General features: G+C 52.6%; 1 protein-coding gene and 1 long non-coding RNA gene across 2 annotated transcripts in view; one reads left to right on the top strand and one right to left on the bottom strand.

Moving 5' to 3' along the window:
* Positions 1-21763, bottom strand: part of PRKDC (protein kinase, DNA-activated, catalytic subunit) — a 118707-nt gene that overhangs the window by 10429 nt on the left and 86515 nt on the right. Inside the window, 14 exon segments of the mRNA XM_032470027.1 lie at positions 643-786; positions 876-963; positions 1780-1991; positions 3786-3946; positions 4463-4643; positions 5269-5459; positions 6656-6830; positions 9077-9266; positions 15005-15116; positions 16444-16552; positions 17277-17501; positions 18089-18277; positions 18967-19105; positions 19732-19937. Of these exon segments, the coding sequence (XP_032325918.1) occupies positions 643-786; positions 876-963; positions 1780-1991; positions 3786-3946; positions 4463-4643; positions 5269-5459; positions 6656-6830; positions 9077-9266; positions 15005-15116; positions 16444-16552; positions 17277-17501; positions 18089-18277; positions 18967-19105; positions 19732-19937 (2322 nt within the window).
* Positions 5367-10497, top strand: LOC116660468. Its single transcript, XR_004316006.1, has 2 exons — positions 5367-5496; positions 6572-10497. It is a non-coding gene; the product is annotated as an uncharacterized LOC116660468 (long non-coding RNA).

Here is a 21763-nt window from a genome sequence, read left to right as displayed (position 1 = left end):
GACCACAGGGCTGAGCGACTTCTCCCTTGAGCTCCTAAACTCCTTGAGGTTTGGTGAAAAAAAAGGGAGTCTGGCCAAAACGGGAAAAAAGAAATCAGCACGACGCAGCCAGGAGAGGCGCGCAGGCAGGGAGGGCCACCCACTTCCCGGCTGGTGAGGGTGCAGGCAACGCGGGGCGGGAGACAGGGTGGGCAAGGGGAGGAGGGGCCTGTCGCATCCAGACCCCCAAACCAACGCCCTTGCCCTTGTCCTGGCCTGTCTACGCCACGGCAGCTACGCTGCAGTTTTGCAGTCAGTGCCCACCAGGGTCAGGCCACCCTCCGCCTCCTGGGCACCAGAGTGGGCCTTCGAAGAGGCTCGCACTCACACGTGGTCATCAGCCTACAGCTAATGCAGGTACCATCCTCATTCGACATCCAGATCCTTCCTGTAACCTTCACACCTAAGAACCGGCCCATGGGGAGCAGAATGTAACACACCCCAAGGTCACCTGGGGCCCACTTGCCACCATCTGACCCCACATCAGCCATCAGCATCTAGTGGGCAGCAGGAATCTGAAGGAAGTTTACAAACTCAACGACGCCTTCACACCAGAATCACCAACAACCAGCAAACACGAACACCGGCCTGCATCATGCACACCTGAACGAACTTCCTCCGAAAAGCCCCGAGGCCGGGAGCGTCCGGGTCCCCCAGGGCCGCACGCAGCTTTCCATACATCTTCTCGATGTTCTTTTTATTGACAGGGTTTTTTTCTAGTTCAACTTTGACATCCTCAGTCCAGTCCTGTGCAGAAGAAAAGGGAGGTGAAGCTAGGCTGCAAGCAGGCCTATAAGGCTGCTCTAAGCCGGACTGACCGGAAGCCGCCACACTACCTTGAAGAGCATCTCGGGGTCAGAGAGCTGGTCCAGGGCAGTAATGAAGTCCTGAACCACTCCCCTGCGGTCCAGCTTAACTTTAATCCTAAAAAAAAAAATTACCAAGTTTATGTGATCAAACTTCTTCCAAAGATCAAGGCCTGTGATTTTATGTAGAGTTATGCTCATACACCAGACTGCACAGTCCAGAGATGGAGCAACTTAAAAATTCTACCCGAAACTGATGAAGCGCCAAGCGTGCGAAGGTCTTAGTAACAGTAGACCCTCCTGCGGACGATCCGTGTTTTGGTGCGTACAGTCTGACTCATAAATGTCTCTGAAGTTCTGTTACGAGAGAAGAGGCCCCCTTCTGGACACACTCTCAGACCTTCCCCATTCCTTCCTTTTAAGGCACTGGTTGCGCTCAGCTGCCTCTGCTGAGACGGTGACGGGCAGGGCACTGCAGGGTGGACAGTGTGCACAGCCAGCCCTCCATGCCGGGACACGCGCTGAGCCTTTCTCCACCCCGTCTGCTCAGGAGAACGAGGCCAGTCGGCTCTGGCCAGAGAAGGGCAGCTAAAACACTGCGTCCACCAGGCTCGCCTGCTCTGCCCCGGTCTCCATGCGAGCGTCACCCGCAGAAGCGATGGGACGGCCTCAGGGGCCTCCCTGAGCCCCAGCCAAGCGCTCCTCTCCGTCTGAACCGCAGGCCACTGAGGATGAGCGTCAGGGCAGGGCGCTTCCTAGATAAGGTTCTAAGGTGAAGTGTGTTTACCAAAGGGAAGAAATCCCACAGTGAATAACCCCCGGGGCAGAGGACCCCAGACCTGCCCTCGGATAAGGCGCTCACTCCCCTGGCCTGCTGACCCCGCGGTCTTCATGGCCCTGCGGGGGTCCCATCACCCTGACTCCTTGTTATCACCTTGCCACGAACTCCTCATTCTTCCGACCAGCCGCAGTGTCCTGGAAGGAGTAGCTTTCGCTGCTGATGATGAGCGGGTAGACAAGCGCCTGTGGGTAGTGGTCGGCGATGGCCTCCACGGGGTGCTGGACGGCCACAGCTTCCTCCTTGTCCAGCAGGGCCACCAAGTGGCTGACCCAGCCAATGAGCTGCCAGCAGGGGACGGACGAGACCTGTAACGGGGGGACCTTTATCATCCTTTCCTCACAAAAGCGTTATATCTGAAATCAAAGTGCAGACATGTCTGCATCCAGAAGTACAGACACGGACGGAAGGGAGTCAGGCCTCCGCCCTGGAACCTTTCCCTACAAGAGCGGGCTCAGACGAGGCACCGCTGGCCGGCTGCTCTGGGCTGCACCTCGTTCCTTGTAACAACCGTACAGAACTCCGTTTTCATTCTAGTGTCTACAAGGAATTTTTAGGGTATTTTCCAATTTTTGCTACTACAAATAATATGACAGCGGACATCCCTAAGTGCGCCTCTCTGTGCTTGTGCCCACAGGGTAAATTCCTAAAAGTAAAAAGTAATTTGAACATTAACCATCGCAAAAAACATCGCTAGATTTCCCTCCAAGAAGATTTCTCAAATTTTCACTTCTAAAAGCATTAGATTGACTACTTTCCAAAATCCTTGCCAGCACTGGACACAGCCCATCTTCAAGCTTTATCGTCAACCTGAGAAGTGAAAGCTGACTTCCTCTGCATGTTCCGTCATTCCTCGGGCAGCACAGCCTGCGCCGCCTCTGACCGCCTTCTGCTGCTCGGTCTGCGTCCACGCTCCGTCTCTAGTATGGGTTGCAAATATTTTTCTCCAGTTTCTTTTACCTTTGTATGTGGATTTTTTCATGATAGGACTAGATTGTTTTTCTTTATGGCTCCTGGATTTGTCTCTCTACTCCATGACCGTTTACCAGTTTTGCTCAGGTTTTCCTCCAGCGCCTTTCTAGATGCTCCTCTCACGGTGGAACACGGGCCTCAGGAGTGAGCGTGGACAACGCCTGCCGTGGGGGGAGGATGGCCAGGGAGCCCCACGCACGGCCACTGCCGTCAGGCGTTTGGACATCGACCCGACAGGACGTGTGTTTCCTCACACACTCCACGTGCTATTTTAATTTTATATATATATATTTTTTTTCTTTTTTTTTTTGCTGTTTTTGGGGGTAGGTAATTAGGTTAGTTATTTGATGGAGGGACTGGAGCTTGAGCCCAGGACCTCGTGCATGCTAAGCACGTGCTCTACCCGAGCTATCCCCTCCCCCCTCAACACGCTGTTCTTCTTATATATAAATGTGACTTGGGGAAAACTGAAATCCTAACTTAAATATTTCTTTCCTTTTGTTTGAGAAAAACGCACGTATACCGCATTTCTGATTTTACTTTACTCTCCTGCTGAGGACCCACTGAAAAGCCCACGGCTCCAGCACGCGGAGGACTGCCCTCCAGAGCTCCGAGACCAGGGCGGCTTACAGACCTATCATGCAAAGTAACCGAGCCTGTCACCCTTCACACTACTACACTGTCAGCTCAGCCTGGCCCTGGTTTCCAGTTAAACACCCACAGAATCACCAAGGATCCTTCCAATGGCCCTGGGGGAGAGGCGGGGGCCCTTGTGGGCCCGATGACGGGTTGGGCCCACCGGTGCCCCCTGAAACGTTCTCCTGCTCTCGCTGCTCAACAGTGACCGGAGCAAAAGGCACCTGGGACATCACAGACGCAGCTCAGCCCCGACGTCTGCCCAGAAGCAGCCCTCCATCTCCCAGGGTCCTTGCTCAGACGTAGCATTCTTACCAACACCACACAGAACAGAACAGTGCGGAAGTATGAACACTCCTCTATGCAGATTTAAATGACGTATGCTCTTGGCAGAGAGCGAAAATCAGTGGTCACTGCACACCGTCTGTGTTTGGAGGCAAATAGGACCCTGTCTTTAAGCTGTCCCGTCCCCTTCCTGAGACGGAAGGACTGACCTCTTCTGCCATCAGGCTCAGGGTCTCCTCCGGATACCGCGCTATGATCTGCAGGAGCCTGGGGAACTTCAGCCTGGCCTCGCTGGAGTGTAACTTTAAAGCTTTCAGCATCCTGTCCACCACGAGGGCTGGATATGTCCGCAGTGCTGCAGACTCAACAGCTACCGGGCACAGGGAAGGAGACAGAACGGTCAACAAACCCACACAGACACGAATCACAGATTTAACAGCGACCACATCTCCCCCTTTTGGCTTCTATTTTGTGGTCATCATTGTTCACTTTTTAACAACTACTTAAGCTCCACAAACACCAGACACACACTTTCAGGCTGGACAAAGACCACTCCTCCTGAAGCTAAACTCTTCACCAGGTACGCCTTCTGCACGAAGCTCAGATTTTTCCGGGGCTGGGAACACAAGGGTGAGCTGCTGGTTACTGAATTTATTCCAGGAGCAAGAGGCAGACCATAGAAGCCAGTAAGAGCAAAGCTACAAGCAACCCATGAACGTACTGCATTTAGCAAGTGGAAGGACAGATAGCTCGACTCCCTTCGCGCACAGGCCACGCTGCTCAGCAACATCCTGCCTCTTCTCTCAGAACACGTGTCATTTAAGACAAACAAGAAGCCAGAAGGACGGGCAAAACTCCTAAGACTCTGCGCTAATACGACACTCACCTGACGTGGCCTCCTCCTCCCTGCGGAGCTGCTGGTCACAGAAATCCACCAGCGCCATGTAAGCATCTGTCACTTCGGCTGCAGGCCCCTGGCCCCAGGTAGAAGGCCCGGCCTCCTCCTCAGCTGTCCGCGCGGCCTCAGAAAGGTGGTGGAACGCTCTCTGGTACAGACCCGCGATCACCTGCAATCCAGAGACCCAGCGCCCTGTGAGTGGGCCTGACACTCTTGGAAGGGCTCTGCTTCCTGCCTGTGACCCATGGGCCGTAAATACACGAAAGCTGGCTACGTGCAGAAGCGAGGGCTGCCCAGCTGGGGTAGGCGAGAGGCCAGTGCGATTGCAGCCCTGAGAACCACCCAGAAAGGGACCAGCCCAGTGTGGGCCCCACAGCCCCGGGTCAGGCTTAAGAAGGGCTGGGGGCCCTGTGGAGGCAGGAGGCACGGACACAGCTGAAGTGGGGCGCGCCCCAGCTGGAAGCGTCGGCACAGCCATCTGAGAAGAGCACACGAGGCCGGCACCAGTTAAAAAGCGGTAAAGGCCAGACGGACTCCCCACACAGCATCGGCCCGGCTCAAGGGCAGTTCCACGGACAGAATCGTGGAAGAGCTGTCCACATCAATCCAACACAGGCTTCTCATTTCTCACACACACAGAGATGGTATCATTCAGATAAACAGGAAACACGTGGAGTGTGTCAACTTTCCAACAAGCAACTTGGCTGCATTTAGCTGTCAAGTGCGTTCTAAAAACACGAAGTGAGACGCAGCGCCTGCACGGCGGACAGTTGGGCCACACGCAGGGCCACTACCTCCCGCGTGTCCTCGGAACTGCACGCAGAGAGCCCCACGACTCTCCTGGCCTCGCTCCCCTCCATCTCGGCCAGGCAGGCAGGCTCCCCGCGGAGGGCGTCGGCCAGGATCCGGTACGCAGTGCCCAGGAGAACGTTCCGGCTGCGGAAAGCCTGGCCGTCTCTGCTTGAGAAGCTTGACGTGTTCTCACCTGTTGCATGAAACACACACACACGACTTTTTCAGAAGTGAGTACTGTAATTTAAAAAGAAGGTATTCATAGCACAAAAATTGTTTTGTATTAAGAAACTAGTGAAGTCTTGAAGGTTAAGAAACTAACTTCAGACACTGGTGAGGAAATTCCTGAATTCACTGATGACAGGTGTTCTCTGCCCACAGCAGTGACCAGAGTCCAGAGGCTCAACCATTACAACACTGAACAGGGGAGGGCACGGTTCAGTGGCAGAGCGTGTGCTTAGCGTGCACAGGGTCCTGGGTTCAGTTCCCCAGTCCCTCCATTAAAAAATCATAATAAATACATAAACCTAATTACCCCACCAAAAAAAAATACTTTAAAAAATTTTTTTAAATCCCTGAAACTTTTATTTAAGCGTCATCCTGCATTTTGTCAAAACACCTCCCACTGTCACAGAGCCCACAAAGGCTCCCACGTGCTTGCGCGCACACGCTGGTAACCCCGCTTTTAAACTGACGTGTGGCCTTCAGCGAGACTGGCAGGCAGAGGTCCAGGACCACGTCCGACACCCAGCAAGCCCCGCCGGCCACACTGCCCGCCCACCTGTGGGCTGACCGTCCCTGGCCAGACACAGCCCTCAGACGCGTGATCACCGGGACCCCTGCTCGTTTCACACGGCTGTTACCAACCACAGCCAACTACTCCCATGAGAACTGAGTGTCCTCTTGACTCAGCAAACGCTCCTCCTCCCCCTTCCCAACGACCGGATGCCTCTCCCACCCTGGGGTCCGTGTGGAAGGTGCGTCTCTGTCTGCACTGCAGGCGGGCTGACTCTGGCCCTCACAGCACCCGCCCCGCAGGGTGGGGTCTGGGCCAGGCTGGGCACTCGCTCAGCGGGGCCTGCTGGGCAACCAGGACACATACACGAGACCTGGGGTCCGCTACACCCTCAGCTGTAAAGGCCACGTTGTCACAGACGGAGCACTGACGAGGAAGAAGGCTTTCCTGGTACCTTTCTAGGCAGCTCTTGTATGTAAACAGAAAGTTCTCAGAATAATTAAACTGTAACACCCCAAATCTGACTAAGTGTTAAAGAGAACATTTTTAACTTCCACTTCATCTTACAGATAGAGAAGTAAGAGTTCCGAAAGCCTCTGGAGTCCAGGAGACAGGTGGACACCAGCCACGGAAAGGGGCAGGGGCGGCCGTACCCAGCAGGGAGACGGTCCTGAGTGCCGTGCGGACTTGCTCGGGGCGGCTTTGAGCCCGGCTGCGGCTGTGGCTGAGCCGGCAGTAGCTCTGCGCCCACCTCGCCAGCCAGTCCTCCCGCGTCTTTGCCTCTCTGTGCAGCTCCTTCAGCAGTTTCATGGCAAGTGAGAAATTGCCCTGCACAGTACAGGAGAGAAAATGACGGGGACAATTCAGAAGTAAAATCACGGCCCAGGACTCTCCACCGTAAGTTACTGGGTGTCTTTCTGCAAGTCGTGGGGACACAGCTCCCAGTCAGTGCAGCCCAACGTCTTCAACACATTCACGCACTGAGCGACAACCACACCATCTGGTTCCAGAACCTTCCGCCCACAGGCGCTTGCCCCTCACCCCGCCCTCCCTGTGCCTCCGGACCCTCCGGTCACACTTCCTCCCAGGGCAGCAGCAGGTGCGCTGGTCCTGTGTCTGGTGGTGCATCGGAGCTTCCCCCCTTCAGGGCTGAGTGCTGCTCTCCTGCACAGACACACACTGGATCTGCCATTCACCCACAGACAAACTCCCAGGCTGTTTCCACTTTTTGGCTATTTTGAATAATGCTCTTTTTGCTAATCTGAGTGAAAATAAAGACTCTGTGTACAAACGTCTGTGTGGGTGCAGACCCAGGAGTGGCACTGTGGGCACTGCCTGCCTGTCCGAGCAGCTCCATGCATCTCCATGGCCACTGTCCCCAGACCCCCGCACGTGGGACCCTCCTTCTGACCCCAGCCGTCTGGGTGGTGGGCCTGGCCGACGGCCTGCGGACTCTCCACCTGCTTGTGGACACTTGTGCGTCTTCTCGGGAGAAATGTCGATCCAGACGCTCGTCCGTTTCATTGCTGGGTTGTCTGACCTCCTGCTGTTTGGTGGCAAAGACTCCCTTGTGTCTTCTGAACCGCGTCAGGTCTGTGATGTCCACGTGACCCCTCCCCTCATCAGGTCTCTGCACTTGAGCGTCACCAGAGGCCCAGTTCTGAGCTTTACTGAGCAGTCTGTCTGTTTCATTTGGCGGTTGTTACTGGACGTCGTCTAAATCGATGCCTCCAATTCTGCTTCCAAAGACGTTTTCCTCAGACCTGCGCCTTCTAGTGACGGCCCAGCCGTCCTCGTCACCCCTAGCGCCTCCGTCTTGTTGTGTCTCCTTCTTTAAGTGGACACTTCACACTGTTTTCACTCCCACCAGCGCCCAGCTCGAGACTCGTGGTGTCTGTCTCTCCGCTCAGCAGTCCGTCTCCCACAGAACCTCCACCGCAGCTGGGCTACTCAGAGACCTTCAGCAACCTCCCTCCTGGAGGCTCCAGGCCTCCGTTCCAGGCCACGTACGTACTTCACAGTCCACCGCAAACCAGGATCAGGAAACAACCCTCTGCGCACGCAGACGCTGCTGTTCCCAGGGTCTCACATTCAGGGTTCTGTGTGACTGGACTCAGCACCTTCCTCTCCTGCCATTCCAGATGCCTCCTCCTCCAGGGAGCCGCCCCCTTTCCTCCTCCACCCAGCAGTGGGGAGCACGAGTCGCCTTTCCTTCTGAAGCCCCCTGCACCCCCACAGCCAAGCGCCCTGGACCACGGCCAGGCCCGCTGCACCCAGAGCTCATAAGATGGAAGGAGAAATGGCCAGTGCTTCTGGAAGCAGCAGGACACAGTTGGTGAGAAACTCTCTCACTACAGGAAGACAGGAAACATCCATGGCTGTTTCCAGCTTCAAGGCGGGAGCTGCACAGACTCACGAAGGAGGATCTGAGACAAGAGCACGTGGAGAGACAGACGGGGAGGAGCGGGTCCTCGGGAGCCTGACCCTCTGCCTTCCCCGCAGGGACTGATGTGCTGCTCTGGGCTGAAATGCACAGATTCCTGGCACAACACCCGCCTTAAGGAAAATCCTACAAATGAGCTTTTAAACCCACAACACAGAAACAGTCATTATTTCCACTAGAGTAACATTTTGTGCCGTACAGTCGCCATCAGTGTAGGGTCACTGCAGGAGCAAGCTCCCCCGGAACATTCTAAGAGGGTTTAACTACATGAAAAACAGTTTAATACGCCAGACAGTTTATGTGCAACCTTTAAGCAAAGCACACTTACATCAAGAAGGGAATCTTATCAAATGATACACTTCCACAAACTAAAGCTAAACACAATTTATACCTAACTGGTGAGCATTCACTTACCAAACCTGGTACTAGGTTTTCTTTCTAAGTAACAGGAAATAATCACTCTGAAGTGGTTAATAGGTAGACGATAAACTCTCAGAGGCTTTCTGTAAAATTTGAAGTGTTTCCTCAAGTTCACTTTCCCACAAAGGCAGCACACTGACTGCGCGGCTGTCCCTGGCCTCAGACGGAAGGACACGTGAAGCCCTGACCCAGCGGAGGACAGAGGGCCCACCTGCTCGCCCGCGCTCTCCGCCATCCTCATCCTCATGGAGAACCTGCAGCCGGCGATCAGGGACCACACATCTCCCGCAGGGGCCCGCACGTCCACCTCGTCCCCGGAGCCGCCGTCTCCGCCCGCGTCCACACCGCCACCGTCTGGAAGAAGACTAAGCTTCTCCTCTATTTTGCTGAGAAAGAAACATCTACGCAAAGCAAAGAAGAGCGAGAGTTAGCGCCAGACTCACGAGAGGAGGCTCCGACACACAGGCCGCTGCGGGGCAGGGTCAGACGGAGGGCGCGCGGCTGGTAAACCCGCCCTCGTCTTCAGACTAGGACGCTCACGCCCGGCGCGGGAGTCACGCTGCATTCTGATGAGCCAAGTCTTGAAAGATCACCAAGGATAGTTCAACAGAATTCCCAGGTGCCATTTACTGCTCCCACCTCCACAGGGTAAAGATTCAGTCACAACCTGCTCTCTTAACAAGCAGACAGCACACTGGGTTGTGCGTCAGGTCAACACCGCCTTTCTTTTTCCTCCAAATCTAAGGTCCCTCCCAAAGGTGGACGGTGTCAGCAGCGAACAGGTTAGAGCCACGCGGAATGGCACAGACGAGGCCGCACTGCTGGGAGGCCATCTGTATTCACAACCCACACGCCCGACTTGGCTCCGTGACTCTGTTTCCATTATTTTCATGGTCGGTAACACTGACGAGGGGCCTTAACGTGAAAATTCACCCCAGTGAGTGACCAGCTAACCCTCTGTTCACCCAGGGGCTAGCTCCCATTCTCTCGGGAGCGCTGCGGCATGTCTCACGCCATCGGGATCTCCCGCTCCAGTCACGGACCTGCTCTGCGCTCCTCCCCGCCCCCTCCTGCCCAAGGGCCAGGCAAGGGAGCTGGTGCGAACCAGGTGCTCGGTACCGCCCAGAGACGGAGGGGCGGCTGAGGCAGGAGGCTGTGCTGCGGCGTGAACGGGGCTCACGGCTAGGGCGGTGGGGGCCAGGAGGACACGTCCTCTCCCGTGAGAGGGGCCTCCTCCTGGCTCTGAAGAACACACTCCGCTCCAGGCGGCCGAGTAAGGAAGCCCCGGAGAAGCAACAAAGTGAACACAGGCAGGACTGTTCCGGCACCTGCCATTCCTGGGTCAGCCCGGGAGAAGGAAGCCAGGAAGGGCACCCTCTTCCCCAAAACAGCAGAGCCCCGGGTCTGGCCCTGCCCGTGTCCTGCTGCTGCTAACCAGTGGCAGCGCTGGTCAAAACGCAGCTCTGCGCCCCCCGCACTGGCCCACCGGCCGTGGAAGGTTCGCCACCAGACGAGCTCCTGTTCTCTTCCTTCCATGAGGGGCCCTCAACGAGGCCGCCCAGGGGACCGAGGGTCCGACGGGCCCTGAAGCGCAGTGCCTGGAGAAACCGAGCACGGCAGTGGGAACGGGGTCCGAGCCGGAGAAGGAGCCCCAGCCCCCAACATGAAGCCGCAGGGGCCGCAGCGACCGGACGCCGTGTGTGCAGAGCTGACTGAGAACTGAGCCGAGCCTGAGGCAGCAGAGAGCAGGACAGAGCCCACGTCTCAGTGTGACCGGGCTGACCGCCTGCCGGGCAGAGCAACTAATGTCGTCCTGGGAGCCGCACAGGAACTCGGGAGTCCACGCCAGGGAACATCCACATTTGCTACGATACAACCCAAAATTAATGGATATTCAAAGAACCAAGGAAACGTATCCATTTTCAGTGGAAAGGACAAGGAAGCAGGCATCAACTCCAAGCTGACCCACAGGCTGGAAGGGTCATGTAAGGGCCCTAACACAGCTATTTTAACTATCGCCAGTGGGCCAAGAAAATACACATGGAATAAATGAAAAGGCAGGGATCTTCGTAGAGAGAGAGTGTAACAAGAGCTAAATGGACATTTTATTGAAAAATACGATACCTGAAATAGAACATTCACTGGACTGACTTAAGAGGAAACAACAGTGCATCAGAAGGCAGCCCGACAGAAATAACGTGTTCTGAAGGGCGAGGGGAAACCAGACTGAAGACAAGTGAAGAGAGCCTCAGGGTCTCAAATGTGTGTGACTGGCACCCCACAGAGAGAGAAAACCTGGGGCAAAAGACCCTGAAAAACAGTAACAGAAAACTCCCCAAATTTGGGGACATAGAGGAACAGATTCAAGAAGCTTAGCGGAGCTCAAACTGGATAAATCCTGAGGGAAACGCAAATCAAGACCACAACGAGCCACCACCTGACACCTGCCAGCTGGCTGTCACCAAAAAGACCACAAGCACCACATGAGGCGGGGGCGTGGGAAAGGGAGCCCACGGGCACCGCTGGTGGGGTGTGCACTGTGCAGCCCCTGTGGGAGACAGCAGGGAGGGGCCTCAAGAAGGTGAAAACAGAACTGCCACGTAATCCAGCAACCCCGCTGCTGGGTGTTCATCTGCAAAAAACAAAAACACTACTTTGAAAAGATACACGCACCTCAGTGTTCACAGCAGCATTATTTACAATCGTCATGACATGGACGCAATTTAGGTGTCTGTCAAAAGATGAATGGATAAAGCAGATGTGGTGTGCGTGTATATATATATATGTATATATGTGATGGAATACTACTCAGCCATAAAAAAGAATGAACGTTGCCAATTGTAGCCACATGGATAGACTTGGAGAGTATTATGCTAAGTGAAGTAAGTCAGACAAATACTGTATGATGTGGAATCTAAAAAGTACAACAAACTAGGGAATATGACAAAAAAGAAGCAGATTCACAGATACTGAGAACAAACTAGTGGTTACCAGTAGGGGAGAGGGGCAATAAAGTGTGGGAGATACAGACTACTGGGTGTAAGACAGGCTCAAGGATGTCTTATACAACACGGGGAACACAGCCAATATTTTGTAATAACTGTAAATGGAAAGCAACATTTAAAAACTATAAAAACTTAAAAAATTTTTTTAACTTAAAAAAAAGTTTTTTTAAAAGAATACTACCACAGTTAAGTTGTTAAATCCGGGTGTCACAAAGTAGTTTGTGTAAGCCTTATGGTAATAACCACAAAGGATGAACCTGCAGTAGGTACACAAAAGGGCATGATAAAGAAGTCAAGGCACACCAAACAGAAGGTCATCAGATCACACAGGAGGAGAGGAGGGGAAGCGGCCAGAGGTCACATGCCCACAGAGACGTCAGAGGACGACCAGCAAAACGGAGCAGTAAGTCCTGACCCGTCGGGAGTCCCTGAAACGTAAAGGGGTCGGATTCTCCACGTGAGAGGCACAGAATGGCTGAGCGGGTAAAACAAGACCCGACGGCATGCTGCCTACAGGAGACTCACTTCCACCATGACGACACCACCACCAGAGCAAAGACAAGAAAGAGGTTCCACACAGACAGTGACCCGGGTGGAGCAGGGTGAGCTGCACCTTATCAGACAGAGGAGACTTCACGCTGACAACAGCAAGAAGACGCAAAGAAGGTCCTTCCATGACAATAAAGGGCCTATCTGTCAAGAAAACGTAACGGCTGTAAATACGTGCGCACCCGCATCGGAGCACCTGCGTGTACCAGGCAAACACGAGCACAGCTAGCAGGGAAAACAGCAACGCAGTGACGCTCGACACCCCACATCCAACAAGGGACGGGCCTCCCGACAGAGAGTCAGTGAGGAGACAGCCGGCCCGAACAGCACTGCAGACAACACGGCCCCGACAGACGTACGCACAACAGAGGAGACAGAGGATACGACCAGTTCCACACATGCAGGAACCGCATCTGACGAAATTCAATACCCATTCATGACAAAACAAAACTGTGAGAAAACCAGTATGCGAGCAGCAAATAGTTGGAAAGTACAAGAAAAACTCTCCACTTACAACATTAAATACTTAGGAACAAATCTGGCAAGAGACGTCGAAGACCTCCATACTGAAAAACACAAATCACTGAACTTAAACAGGACCTAAACAGACACGCCCCACATCCGTGACTTCGAGGACTCCGTGTTGTTAAGACGGCAGTTCCCAAAGCTGACCTACAGTCGGTCAAATCCCAAACTCTGGGTTTTTGTTTTTTTGGGTAGAAGTTGACAAGCAGATTCTAAGATGTATATATAACTACAAATAAAATAAACGCATTTTTTTATGAAGAAAAGCAAAGTTGGAGAGCTCACCCCCACCCTATCTGAGTCAAGCAACAGTAATGAAGACAGTTTGGTCTTGTGAAAAGAGATACACGTAAGTCAAGGAACAGAACACAGCGTTCAAAACCAGACCCACACACACATGGTCACTGATTTTCAAAAAATGGTGCCAAAGGCCATTCAATGACAGTAAGTAAGACTTTCGAACGAGTGGGACTAGACAAGCAGATAGCCACGTGGAGACAGTGGACGTCTACCCCCATCTTGTACCATCTACAAGAACTACGTTCCACTGGACCATAGACCTAAATGGTAAGAAACTAAAACTAACATTTCTAGAAGAAAACAAAAGGGAGTACTTCTGCAAGATGAGCCTGGAATATCAGCTTGAAGGGTCTCCCACCAGCCACATCTGGGACAACTTGAACACGAAATAAATACTACATTCCATGACATAAACTGGAATCCATGCTCCTACGTTGATAATTAACACTTGAGAAAATGAGTAAACACGCAGATGGGGGAGAAGGAAGGGTGCTCCCTACACGACGTGGGCTGAGGAACATGAGCGAGCATCTTACGAGAAGCGAGACACGGCACGTCTCCAGCGTCTCCCACGCTGACGACCGCTGCAGAGGGAGAAGCGCAGGCCTTGCACACGGGGGAGCGTGGGCATCGCCAGCAAAGCCAGGCAGACACACTGTGCTTCCAGATGTGGCGCCGCTGGACAAGGACCCCAGCAGTACCGGGCCCAGCGCATCACCTGGGGGTGAAGTCGGTCACGAGGACACACAGACCAAACCAACCTGAGGTGAACGCCTCGGAAGTGTCAGTGTCACGAGGGACGGCCGAGGAGCTAACTGTCCCCGACTAAAGGAGACTGAGCAGACCTCCCAGCTAAATGCGAACACGACTCTGCACGGGGTCCCATCCCAGGAGAGGAGAAAGTGCTTTGAAGCTCACCAACGGGACAGCTGACGACACTGGAGCTGAGGCCGCAGAATGAAATGAAAACAGACGCCACTGCGGCGCTGCGGCTCTCGTGCGCCCTTCTCTTAGGGAAGGTGACTGGTAAGAGGCAGAGACGCTCGTGTGCAGCTCACCCTGCGGTGGCTCAAAGAACACACACGCGTACGTGGAGAGAGAAAGAGAACAAAGCTAATGCGGCATGATGTCAAAATGTTAAAAACTGTGAATCTGGGTAAAAGGCGCACAATGGAGTTCTGCTTTTCTTGCAGCTTTTCTACAGATAAGAACATATCTCAAAATAAAAAGTTTTAAAAGTTTAAAAAATCAAAAGTATAAGAAGTACATTTTTAAAAAGCTGTAGTAGCAGAGGAAACGGTACGACTCGGGGTCACAGTCCTTCAGTCCCGCATGCTGTGTGCATCTGCACACAATCATCACAACCTCGTCTCTGAAATGCATGTTACCATCTGCCTGCAGACTTCCCGGGGCGTGAAATAATCTCAGACCTGCGGAAGCGTGAATACAACTGCGTGGCGGGAGGCAGAAGGCGGGAGGCTCAGAAACCCAGTTGTGACAGCAGAACAAGAAGTTGTGATGCAGCTCCGCTCTGCTGCCACTTCAGCCCTCAACACTCAGCCCTGAGGCAGGAGCAGGACCCTGGCTTCTCCCCACGGGTGCATCTGCAGCCACAGGGAGCTTCGTCAGAACAACCGCAGTGGAAACTGGCCCCCACAAGGCTCAAACCCCCCGTTTTCCTACATCACAGTTTGAGAGAAACGCTACTCTGGCAACTTCAGGAAAGAATCCAAATTCAGCTCAAAAGGCTCACATCTCACCGGTTCATGATGACGTCGTCCCAGACGTTCACGGGGTCCACTTTAGCGTCCGGATACCTGTTCATCCAGGCTCTCAGGAGTCTCTTAAGGGGAGCTTGAGATGACAAATTACCTAAAAATGATATTCGAGTGTGACTATCCCACGGGTTGGTGAAAAGACCGACTTACAATGTGCAGCTGCCAACGGTAAACAGAAACTTCATTCAGATTTCTTGTCCAAATTAAAACATTGTCTCAACTTTCACAGCAGGAGCACAAAGTTACCATTTAATATTTTCTGACAGTGAAACTCAATTTCTTAAGGCTACAGAGGAAAGATGAGAAAATAAGAGTTTTTGCATTCGGCACAGGTCCACAGCCCTCCACCCACAATTCCAAAATCTAAAAAGCGCTGAAAACTGACAAGTTTCTCACAGCACTGCACCCGTTTTCTGGCTGGCAAAATCTGACCCGTGTCACCACAGGGCAACTCTGTGCGCGCCAGGCATGGGAACACCCGCAGCGCCTGCCGTCGGCACTGCCAGGCCGGTGCACAAGGCCGCGTCACAGCGGCAGCACCCACACGGCCTGGCTCCGAGCCCTCGGAAGAGCAGTTCACGAGAACCCGCGTGGGACTTAGATCCCATGCTGCTAACGCTGAGCACTTCGGTCTTCTCTCTGCTGGAGGGAAAGCAGTGCTGAGACCACAGTGTAGGTCAGACAGTCCTGAGCTCGGAGTCAGGTTCCTCACATACGAGCTCAGGTGACTTATCTAATCTAAGCCCTTATAACATGAGGAGAAAGACTCCACCTCGTGAGAGGGTTAAAAACTAGGAAATAAAAGAAAAGAGAGTTCGCTGCTGGAGCGGCGCATTGCCGACAGCACGCACGCAGATGATTCTCCAAGTTCAAACTGAGAACAGTTGGGCAGACACTTCTGAACGCCAGTTTTTAGTTCTCTGGAAAGTGTTTCATAGCTATTTTTAATTATTTAGCACAAAAATGGGAATTCAGAGTTACAACTAAAATACGTTACCGTTGTGAAGACGTACGTTTTCCCGTGGACCCTGGGGGCCCCCATCAGCGGCCCCCACCTCCTCCTGCACCCACAGAACCTGCAGCACCTCCAGGCGGGCCGGCCCTCTGTGAGCCCCGCTCCCCGGACCAGGCAGGTTCTGTCCCCACCTCTCCTGTGGGATCCTGTGCTCGCCTCTGTGCCACACACACCACGTGGTGCTGATCACTCACGACCTGCAGCTTCCTCAGTGCCCAGAACAGCACCCGACCATTTTAAACATTTACTTCGACCACCCCAAAGTGCGTGTTTGTACAATAAACTCCAGGCAGTTCCTAAGCCACACATTAAGAAGCGTGTGCTTTCACTAAACAAGAAGATCGCATGCCGACACTCTTCCATGATTATAAAAGGAAAAAACACAGTAGGGACACATGAAACATACCTTCTTTGCTAATAAAGCTGATGAACTCCTGAATTTCGATCAAAGTTTGTACAGACTGCAATTTGGTGAGTCTGCTTCTGTGTAACAGGACGTCAATACTAGAATAATTCTGGAAAAAAGTTATTCAGCTTTGTTTACAAGTCAGCTTACTTTTTAGATTTTAACACAGTTCTTGAGGACAATATGAAATACAGCAACTGTGCTGCAAATGCATCACGCAGCCTGCCTCAAGAGGCTCATAATCAGGCCACCAGAGCAGCTGACACGTGGCCTAAATTTGCTTCAACGTAGGCTTTCTATCACATTTTGGCTCAACAAAATCAATAAAAGCAATAAAATCAGGAACACACCACCTCTGTTGACACCTATTCTTAAAAATGACAACCTCCTGTGATGTAAGACTGCCAACTACAGAAGCCAGTTTTTCTTCTTCAATAGACTTCCTCTCGAGTGTACTAATCAGCCTAAAATTTGTTTAAAAACTAAAATAAAGACAGTGAATGTCAATTTACGCCAGTGACAAAGGTTACCAGAGTCTATACAGGACGCGGCCTTAAGAGAACGAGCCGACAACAGAGGCAGAGACCCAGGTGGGGACACGGCCCGCAGACCCCTGCCTGGCCGCTCGGGGGGAGGGTCTGCAGTGAGAGGAGGAAACCCAAGGGAAGACAGAAGGCGGAACCTCTGCAAGGCACCATCACAGAGGCCAGCGTGCGGAGGGGTCAGCGGAGACAAGTGCAGGGGAGGAGGGCAGGCGTGGACTGCCGTGCATGAGGTGCTGACTGGGAGACGTCGCAGCAACGGCACATTTCGGGTTGGTGCACCTGTGTTACCTGCATGAAAGCCTGAATGCAGTTTTCGACGTAGTACTTGGCACGGTCGATGTCGTCCTGCAGGATGCAGAGGAGGCTCAGCTCCTGGCCGTGGTGCAGCTCCAGCAGGGCGCGCCGGGGCGCCAAGGCCCCCGCCTCGTCCACGAAGGTCAGCAGGGACTGGTCGCGCCCTCCCAGGAGCAGCCCCTTCAGTTTGCTGCGGATCATGTGGGGCAGGTAGGTCTCCTGAGGAGCACAGATCCTGCTTGTGACGCCGGGAAGCGGACCTGCGTCACCCCGTGCTTTTACCACCACAAGACCTTTGGTATAATTTAACAGGTCAAGGTTTAGAGCCAAACTGATGGCGTTGGATGCTTCAAACCTAAAACTACAATTTTAAAAACATTTTCATCTGAAATTGCTCACTTTACAACCACAGAGTAAACAAGGATGTGAACTACAGAAAATGGGAACTACTTTGAGCTGAAAGACAGCTGGACGTCGGGTGTGGCTCAAGGGGCTCCAAGCACAGCTGAGAGCGACGTGCGAGGGGCCGGCCTACTGCCCCGGCACAGACGCAGCAGGAGTCCCCTCCGAGCGGCCACACCAGGAGGTGACGCTCACTTCTAAGGCACCCGCTTACTGTGAAAGGTTAGCTACAAGCAGTAAGCAGTCTAACAAGAACACAGAGTTTGGGGGGAAGTCGGTTTATACAAATATCCTAATAGTCACAACCACCACCTTGTTCTGAAACGCTTTAAGCAACTTCATGAATGAGAAACACAGGCGACCCAGAAGGGGCCTTCAGTGACCGCAGAACGGATTCCACGCACCTGCCAGGACGGCTCACTCCACATTTTATTCAGGTCCGGGGGGTTCTCGCTGGCAACAACGGCTGTGGAACAGTAGGCCAGCGACCTCCACTCGGCAAGCTGGTTGTAACAGTCGAGGGCTGCGAGTTCCCAGAAGTCCTTCTCAGCGTCCGAGGGCTCGCCATCCGCCCACTCCTGTCTGTTGAGAGCCTGGTGGAGGAGAGGCTACATCAGCACAAAGGAGAACGCCTGCCTGGAGGTGGAGTAGCCCCCACACCCAGAACCGCCATCTCAGAGGAGAGGGCCGAGTAACCTGGGAGGAATTAACACAACGATGAAGATAAAAGCCCCACCAGGAGGCAGCCCTACCAATGAAGCCAGTTAATAAACCGAAGCCATTAAATGGCTCATCATAAGCTACTTTACATACTGTGGATTATTTACTTAGAAAGTTCTTAGAGTGAAAATGAGAAAACAGGACATTTACGAACCTGCAGAAGAATTTACCCCCACCAGTCCCCACAGGCCACAGCCCCCGAACTTCCAGGACGTCCCTGCTCCACACCCTCACCCCAAACACAACATGTGCAAAACCGAGCTGAGTCATCTTCCCAAAACCAACTCAAAGAGAAATGACATGACAGCTTCCGATACCGAAACAGCCTGACAGTTTCACAGCGCTTGCTAGGAAGCGCTCTCTGCCTTCTCTCTTGCTCAACCATGTTTTCTTGAAAGGGTTAGAGGCACAACGAAGACGAGCTCACACTTGGCCACCAGGAAACCGTTCTCCGCTACTAACCTTGGTGTAAACGCTAGGGAATAAGGCTGAGACGTTAGGAAGCTCTGAATCCATTCAGCCAAAAGTGCAACAGCCAACAATGGCTGCAGACCAGTGTTACCTCATTGTAACGCTCAGCGGCTTCAGAATAGTCACTTCTTGCTTCTGCTGACAGCGCGTCCTGAGTGACCGGCTTTGTTCCTATCTCACTGCTGAAGATCCCACGGAGGGTGTCATACTCTCCAATCGACCTGTACAGTCTATGAGACAAATTTTTAAAAAGTCCAAATCAGCAGATACCCCAGTATTTCTAAAGTCTTCTTTCTAATGAAATGACATTAAATCAAGATGTTACACATTATATTAGCTAAAAAAGATGTATGTTATTTTTGTTTTATAAAAATACAGTCTTAAAAATGAAGTCACCATTAAATTTTACAACTTTAGCCAGACAGAAGGCAGAAATTATTCTAAACTGCATTTAAATAAAAACCTGAAAAGGTCATAGGTTTACAGTGTATAAACTGACTTATTAAATGAGCCTGTTCCGTGTTAGACTGTCACAGTAACTTCACTGCACGTCTGTGGTAGCCTACGTGGCACCCTTGTCTAGCCCTAAAATTTGGAATGTGCTCAAGAACCCAGAAGCTGGTGAAAATTAATCCTGGTCCTACAACTCCTGCCAGCCTCACTGCCAGTCTCTGACACAAACCAAAGTCTGCCCTGCCCGCGGCCCAGCCTCCCCCGTTTAAGACAGCAGCAGTGACAACAGTTCCTGGGGCGTGGAGCACGTTGCTGTCAGCTTTATGTGTTGCTTTTCTGTCAAAGTGAAGCTGAGGTGTCCCATCACTGTGGGCCCCTAGCAGGGTCGGGGCGCAGGGCTTACTTTGCAAGTTCCATCCATCGGGCAGTATCAGGAGGGAGGCTGGGTGTCCCCCGAGCCCGCTTGGCAGGCGGCTCCCGGGGCGCCAGGTGCAGCAGGGCCTCTTCCAGGAGGCGGATGCCCCCGGGCTGCTGCAGGCTGGCCAGGCTGCTGGTGCTGATAGCTGCGGGGTCAAGGCTCAGCAGATCAGCGTGTGTGCAGCTCACCTCCTGCAAAGGCACAGATGGCAGCTGTCAGGCTGTGGCCCTGTGACCACATCCACACAAGCCGAGCACTAGCTTCACTTCATGCAACTGAAGTGAAGAGGGTCTGACCACCTGTGTTACAGCCAAACATCTCTGTGTGATTACATTAAATTTCCCTCAACATCCAATTAGCTCAAAGGAGGAAATGACCTCTTACTTCTTCCAATCCTGGATTAATTTAAAGCAGCAAAACTACTGTGACTATGGAGACGTTCACGCACATTCTTTATGTGCAGACACAATGGCAGTTTCCAGGAATGTTTTAGCCTGAAGACGCAAGAAAAGCACCTAAAACATGAAGATTTCAGGTCCAGTCCCCCAAAGCATGCGCACCTCTGCTTCCCCACGGCTTCTCCCACCTCCATCCACCCGGGCTGACTAGTAATGTTGACGGAGGACTCCAGTAATCACCACACTGACCTCTACTTTGTGGCTCGCAATTTAAGAGTTCTACGTACACAAAAATAATGAAAAACCCTAAATCGACAGAGAGAGCAGTACGAACAGGACAGCCCTGTCCTGACAGCAGACCTGCGCGTCCCTGGGAGAGCCCCCCGCCATGGCCACCCCTCCCCGCAGCAGTGCCCTGCACGGATGCCCACTAACACGGACCTCTTCCCACTGCGCTGACCTGAGCTCCACATTTGGAATCTTGGAGAACTCAGATTCTCCAAACAAGCGAACAAAAATGTCTGTCACTTGTAGAAGGAACAGGTGGTGGAGGAGACAAGACTCCAACAACCCTGCTTCCACTAACAGCACAGAAAGGCTCCGTCTGAACTGAGGGCGGAGCTCTGAGACAGCACCATGTCATCGGGAGAGGGAGGGCCTGAGTAGGATAATAATATCTTAAAACAAATTTATTTTTAATTTTCAAGTAACCCTCTCAGCCTGTAAATACTGACTGAGCACCTTCTATGTTCCAGATGCTGTGGGAAACAGTGTTGTCCTGACTGCACCCAGTTTAAGATTTATTCCTATTTGCCCAAGAGAAACTGTTTCAGTAGACAAACAGCTTTACTGGGGCAGAGTTCCTTTATACGTAGTCAGGTGCTCACAGTGAGATCAGTTCTAAGTCCGTGTTCAAGATCAACTTGTGTGTGTAATCTTGCCGACACTTTTCTATAAAGAAAGATTTGCTAAGCAAAAAAATTCAGCCAACTGACTTCACTTCTTATAAATTCCAAAACAGAACAGTGGTGATGCCCAGATGTCAGAGTGCTGACTGTCCAATGGGGTTAATACCAGGGCTCCTGCCTGGACACTCATCTCACTGTACCGGGCGAAGGGCCACTTGTCCACTTCAGTTTTCCACAGTTCTGCACACACAACACCTTCAACAAGGGTGCTGGTGGTGAAAGAAATAAAAATTTTATATGAAGTTCAAACAAGCAACGAATAGCACAAATGCAGGGCAGCGAGCTGAGGTACGTGTGGAGTCACTGACTGTTATGGGAAAGTGGCTGAAAGGGGTTTCTCCTGCGAACACCGGCCCCACGCCCTGCGGTGCCTGGACAGACACACAGACAGCAGCTCCAGACAGGAGGCAGGAGAGCTGTCTAGGCCCAAGTTCGGCCCTGCAGGCCCTCAGGCTGCTTGTCCCAGGCTCAGGGCCCACAGCGAGCGAGGGCGACAAGCTGCCTGCTTACTTACGGTCAATGACTCTCCCAACAGCAACCAGAAGACCTAGTTTTTAAATCAACGTTAGGAACAAAACTAGAAATACAGATTTTAAAAATCACTTCAGAATACGATGTAGAGAAACTTGTTTTGAAATACTGACTGAATCA

Source organism: Camelus ferus, chromosome 29, assembly GCF_009834535.1.
Source record: "Camelus ferus isolate YT-003-E chromosome 29, BCGSAC_Cfer_1.0, whole genome shotgun sequence".
In the NCBI taxonomy this organism is placed as follows: domain Eukaryota; kingdom Metazoa; phylum Chordata; class Mammalia; order Artiodactyla; family Camelidae; genus Camelus; species Camelus ferus.
The sequence above is the reverse complement of the archived record's forward strand: the minus strand, read 5'-3'. Positions and strand labels throughout refer to the sequence as shown.